Source organism: Eucalyptus grandis, chromosome 3, assembly GCF_016545825.1.
Source record: "Eucalyptus grandis isolate ANBG69807.140 chromosome 3, ASM1654582v1, whole genome shotgun sequence".
Lineage (NCBI taxonomy): Eukaryota > Viridiplantae > Streptophyta > Magnoliopsida > Myrtales > Myrtaceae > Eucalyptus > Eucalyptus grandis.
Window position 1 is genome coordinate 58,744,039 of NC_052614.1, and position 6,150 is coordinate 58,750,188.

Below are 6,150 nucleotides of genomic sequence, written 5' to 3' on the forward strand. Positions count from 1 at the left end.
GGAATCGTCCTTTAGGTCATTGATTGGCTAGACATATGTCCTCCTTTGATCCTTATTACGAAGATTAAAGACGATACACGTTTTGGGTTGATTTTGATGGGTAGACCATTTGGCGGGTCTTGGAAGGCATGACTTGGAAAATTGGAATCGTCCTTTAGGTCATTGATTGGCTAGACATGTCCTCCTTTGACCCTTCTTATGAAGATGAAAGATGATACACGTTTTGGGTTGCATTTGATGGGTAGACCATTTGGCGGGTCTTGGAAGGCATGACTTGGAAAATTGGAATCGTCCTTTAGGTCATTGATTGGCTAGACATGTCCTCGTTTGACCCTTCTTATGAAGATGAAAGATGATACACGTTTTGGGTTGATTTTGATGGGTAGACCATTTGGCGGGTCTTGGAAGGCATGACTTGGAAAGTCGGAATCGTCCTTTAGGAAGCCATGATGGATAGTGATCAGAAAATGACCTCAACAATATTTGATAGTGACTCTTTTCTTGGTGAGCCAAAGGGCATTATCCATACTATTAAAGCAAATACTTGTTCTCAGGTCCCAAAGAACCCATGGCATCTTATAGTGGCTTTGTGTCTACCTTCTTATGGGCAATCTTTGTCATTCAAGAAATCGAATTCGGTCATTCCAATGCTTCGACCAATGTAACCTGTATTGGTGCAGAGAGAGAAGCTCTTCTAAAGTTCAAGCATGGTCTCACTGATCCTTCGAGACGTTTGTCGTCGTGGACTGGAGAGGAATGTTGCAAGTGGGATGGAGTCGAATGCAACGAGAAGACCGGTCATGTACTGAAGCTCGATCTTCATAATCCTTGTATTGAAGAGATCGATATTGACTTCTTCATACCTTCAAATAAGTGCAAGTTGGGAGGTAAGATAGTTCCTTCTTTAACTGAGCTAAAGTATATGAAGTATCTGGATCTTAGTGCCAACAACTTTTCAACCCAGAAGATCCCGATGTTCATTGCTTCTCTTCAAAAGCTGGAATATCTTAACCTCTCATCCGCAGGCTTCGATGGAGATATTCCTAGGCAGCTCAATAACCTTTCCAAATTACAGTATTTGGATCTTAATAGTGACCTCTCTTTAGGTTATTTAACCGTGAAAGACCTTGAATGGGTGTCGAAATTATCTTCCTTGAAATACTTGGACATGTCCAACGTTGGCCTTTCAAAGGCCGACGATTGGTTCACTTCCATTAACATGCTTTCCTCTTTGCAATCTTTAAAATTAAGCTTCTGTCAATTGCAAGTTATTTCTAGCTCTTTGCAGGCCAATTTCACCTCTCTTAGATTACTTGATATAAGCCTTAATTTTATGCAATCTTCCATCCCGCCATGGATCTATAACTTGAGCAAGCTAGAGCATATTGTTTTGAGTGACAACTATTTTATTGAAGGCCGTTTTCCCATGGCAATCGTTGAGAATTTTCAAAAGCTTGCGTTCCTTGACATTTCTGGGAATAATCTACAAGGTGAATTTCCAAAAAACATGAGCAGTCTTTGCAAATTGCAAGTGGTACAATTACAATCTAACAAATTCAATGGGAATATCTCAACCATCTCAGATGGTCGTCTCGGTTGTGTACAAAGTAAGTGGAAGATCTTTGATGTTTCCTTCAATGATTTGGGTGGAGAACTACCAAATCAATTCCAAGATTTCAAAGAACTAGAGTACCTTGGTCTAAGCTCTAACAAATTTAGCGGGACCATTCCAGAGAGCATTGGGCAACTATCAAATCTAAAGAAGGTCCACCTTGGAAATAATTTTTTGCATGGAGTTGTCAATGAACGTCACTTTGAAAATCTCAAAAGCTTGACTGACTTAGACATTTCTGAAAATGAGCTCATATTAAATGTGAGCTCTACTTGGATTCCACCATTCCAAGCTCGTGAGATACAATTGTCAGATTGCAAAGTGGGGCCTGAATTTCCAAAATGGCTTCAAACACAAAGGAACATTACTACATTGGAGATGTCAAATGCAAGCATCTCACATGGCATTCATGAATGGCTCTATAACATTTCCTCTAACATTGAATATTTGGATATGTCAAGAAACATGCTTAGAGGCCAAGTTCCCCAGAATATTGGAGACAAGATGCCCCAGTTAGTCTGGTTGAGACTTTCAGGTGCTAATCTCACCGGTGGCATACCAAATTCTTTGTGTAAGTTAAATAAGCTGAGTGACATTGATCTCTCAAAGAACCAATTGTCTGGGAGACTTCCTCATTGTTGGAGAGCATCGCAACCGTTGAGAGTATTTTCCTTTGGGTATAACAAGTTAAATGGTCAGATCCCGAAATCTTTGTGCAATCATCAAGAATTACTAGCTCTTAGCCTACCGAGGAATGGTTTTAGTGGAGTAATCCCAAACTGTTTGTCAAACTTACAGTTGATGGAGATCCTTGATCTCAGCTACAATAAATTCACGGGTAGGTTACCTCCATTTGGGGAACAAAATCAATCATTGCAAATGATCAATTTGGAGAAAAATCGCTTTGTTGGAGGCATTCCTCCACAATTTTGCCAACTTCGCGGTCTCCGTATCTTGAACCTAGCACAAAAATAACATTTCTGGATCCATTCCCAATTGTTTTGACGACTTGTTGTCGATGGTTGATAACAAGCTTCCTACATCATTGATTGGTGGTGTCAGTATGACAATTACCACAAAGGGAAACAGCCGATTATATGGCGGTATGCTTTTTATTTTCTTCTCAATCGATCTCTCTGCGAACATGTTGGATGGGCAGATACCAGAAGAGTTCACTAAGCTCGTCGCGCTACAAAATCTGAACCTCTCTTGCAATAATTTGAGTGGACACATTCCCACAAACATTAGTGACCTGAAAAACTTGGAATCTCTTGATCTTTCTAGAAACAAACTATCAGGAACCATCCCTCCGGGCATATCCAACATGGACTTCCTTAGTCATCTGAATCTATCCTTCAATAGACTCTCCGGCCCCATTCCGTTTGGTAGCCATCTGCGCACCGTGGATGATGAATCTGTTTATCGCGGCAACGACGGACTTTGTGGAGCTCCTCTTCAGAAGATTTGTCCTGGAGACGAGCCACCCGGTACTGACAGTGATCCTTCGGGTGGAGATAACCCTAGCGATGATGATTTGGATATCCACAATTGGTTCTATGCAGGATTGGGACCGGGTTTTACAGTGGGATTTCTGGGATTCTGTAGCATCTTGTTCAAGCGATCTTGGAGGGTCTCTCACTTCCGACGATTGGACAAGGCCATTGAGAAATTCTCAATGACAAAGATGATCACCATGCTTCGGTTCAAGAGAACATTTGTACGACGCGAACAGGAGCTTGTTCAACAGGTAAAACTGGCCCCTTTCCTGCTAACCAATTTCTCGCATCTTTTCAAGGTTGAAGCCATTATTGACTATATTTGGCATCTGTAACAGAAAAATCTAGAGCTGGATAAACTTGCCCAACCCTGAAGAAGTGCTTCGATGGACAGAAGGAAGTCCGTTTCAAGTAATAAACAGAATGCGTGTTTAGTATTTAAACTGTTCTTTTTCCTTTCTTGTCCTTGCCTAATACGTGGAAGGGCGAATATGTTTTTGTTGCTTCGACCGGTGAACCTGGAAGGAACTAGTGTGGAAGATCATTCTCCTTTCTATTTGATGAACTCCATTTGAAATTCACATTATTTAAGATTTGCGAGCGTATAGACCGCACGATACATATAACGCACTGTCGAAGTAAACAACACTTTTGATTTAGTAGCTAAAAGGAAAGAGAGCCATAGGTATCATTCATAATTTCTGCGAGCAACTTGCGGTTCTTTTAACTTGCCATTAGGAAGTAAAAGGCATCGTTGAATTTCACGCACCAAGTTGAGGGTGAGTGCTAGGATACAGACTTCCCTAGCTTGTTTCTTCATTTTAAATTATAACCAGGATTGTGCGGATATAAAATTCTATTGTTTTAAACATGCTCCTAAATATGATATTCAAAATTTTCTCATGCTAATACCATTAAAATACCCATCTGGTACTTCCTGCCACATCTATTTGAAACTAATTTTGATCTCACAAAAGATCCCGAACTTGCACCACATTATATATTTATCCTAAACTAATTTTTGTCTCACAAAAATTTCCAAATTGGTAAAGTAAATAATAATGTACTATTTTGGCAAATTAAATAGAGGTGAAATATGTATGTTTAGATTGTTTCATTATCAATGCGTTTAATAATCTGTTATTGAACTTGACATAGATAAACACAATATTTCGTCATTGGCCTACTAACAATTGAAATGCAAAATAATTCCCCGATTAAACACAAATTGAAACACACTAACAACCATTCAAATTTACAATATCCATTTTTTACTGTACGGATCTCCAGTGCACATTTGACATTTGTATTATTTTTTTTTTCAAATTACATGCTTGTGTACTTCCATTCATGATTGTCAGTCAAAACTTAGACTAATGATTTTAATTTTCTCGGACAAATGTGGAAACAAACTTAAGAATTTGGGCATTGATTGACTGAAATTTAAAGATTTAATTTTAATGAATTAGTAACTGAAGATTTTAACCAAAAAAAGGGCTCCAATCAAGTCTGAACTCGCCATCAATAGAATTCAAAAGTCGAAAACCCTACGTGACTTCCTATTGATGCCTGAATTTTTTTGACTAAACTTGGGATCTTTAAGTTGCTCCAACCAGCAACTTCTTCGGTCCTTTGGGAAAAGATGTGAAGCCATGAGACCGTGAGTGGGCATGTGTGAAGAAAAAGCAAGGAAAAATGTCACAAATGGTTCATGAACTTTTCATCTAATGTTTAATTTCATCCCTAGCTTTCAAAATAAGTTACTTTTAGTTCTCGAACTTTCATTTAATGCTCAATTTCATCCCTGCTTTTGATTTGCTCAATGTGATCCCCGAACTTTATTTAATGTTCCATCTGGTCCCTAACTATTTGAAAATTGACCAATTGATTTTTTTAATACTCAAACAGTTTTTATAAATAAAAAAATACCAAACTGTTTTTTTTGTCAAAAATACCATGTTTATGCCATGAATAAAGGTCAATATTTCTTTCCTTTCTCCATATTAAAACAAATGGAAAATGACAAGAATAATAAAAAAAAGTAGAATCTTGCATTTTGATTTCTTTTTTGTATATGCAAATTACTTGAATAATTTACAAAAAGTCCATCAAACGATTTTTCCCTTTTCATTGAAGTCCATAAAAAATCAATTGATGGGCTTTTGTACATTATTTAAGTAATTTGCATATACAAAAAGAAATCAAAATGCAAGATTCACATTTGTTTATTATGACTGTCCTTTTTTCTATTTTTTTTTAATATGGAGAAATGAAAGAAATATTGACCTTTATTACTTTACATAAATGTGGTATTTTTCAACAAAAAAAAAAAAAAAAAAAAACCAGTTTGGTATTTTTTTTATTTATAAAAAGAAACAATTTGGTATTAAAAAAAGGAAATTGGTCTATTTTCAAATAAGTTATGGACTCAGATGGAAATATTATGTGAAAGTTTAGGGACTAAATTGAGAAATCGAAAAAGTTTCAAAGATAAAATTGAATATTAAATGAAAGTTCATGGACCATTTATGACATTTTCCAAAAAAAAAAAGTAAAAAATTAGGTTTTTGGTGGGCTTGGTTCCTTGGGCTTGAATTGCTAAATTGGTAATTTTGGGCCTCTGCCCTCATTGAAAGAATATTGTTTGTTCGGATGAGTGCTTCAGGCTGGGTTTTCTTTTGACCTTCTCGGTTGGGCCTTTATTTTGAGGGAGGAAAACCCACTCAGGTCATTTGACCCAATCCAGTCCAGACTGGAAATCCGACCTGGGGTCCGGCCGTTTTATATTATATTATAATATTATTATTTTGTAAATTTGTATAAAAATTAATTAAAAATAAAAATCCCAAATTTTTTTTCCAAAAATCAGAAAAAGCTTGAAAATAGTATTTGAGTGGTTTTTCTTTAAAATATGTGAATATATTTAATATAAAAACAAAAAGAAATTTCATTTAATCCTTGCAAGTAAATTTTAAAATGTTGTTTGCACATTTCCTTTATTCTAATTACGTTATTATGATGCATAGATTGTAATTTTCTCAG

General features: G+C 36.6%; 2 protein-coding genes across 2 annotated transcripts; both read left to right on the plus strand.

The window, feature by feature from the left end:
• Positions 1 to 568: 568 nt before the first annotated feature.
• LOC120292005 (receptor-like protein EIX2) lies at positions 569 to 2,587 on the plus strand. The gene has a single exon (XM_039309846.1). The coding sequence runs from the start codon at positions 569 to 571 to the stop codon at positions 2,585 to 2,587; it is 2,019 nt and encodes a 672-aa protein (XP_039165780.1).
• Positions 2,588 to 2,756: 169 nt separating this feature from the next.
• LOC120292006 (putative receptor like protein 25) lies at positions 2,757 to 3,443 on the plus strand. Its single transcript, XM_039309847.1, has one exon. The coding sequence runs from the start codon at positions 2,757 to 2,759 to the stop codon at positions 3,441 to 3,443; it is 687 nt and encodes a 228-aa protein (XP_039165781.1).
• The last annotated feature ends 2,707 nt before the right edge of the window (positions 3,444 to 6,150 follow it).

What these genes read in the sequence shown, in the direction of transcription:
- LOC120292005 (XM_039309846.1), top strand. Translation starts at nt 569, where the DNA reads ATGGCATCTTATAGTGGCTTTGTGTCTACCTTCTTATGGGCAATCTTT.
- LOC120292006 (XM_039309847.1), top strand. Translation starts at nt 2,757, where the DNA reads ATGTTGGATGGGCAGATACCAGAAGAGTTCACTAAGCTCGTCGCGCTA.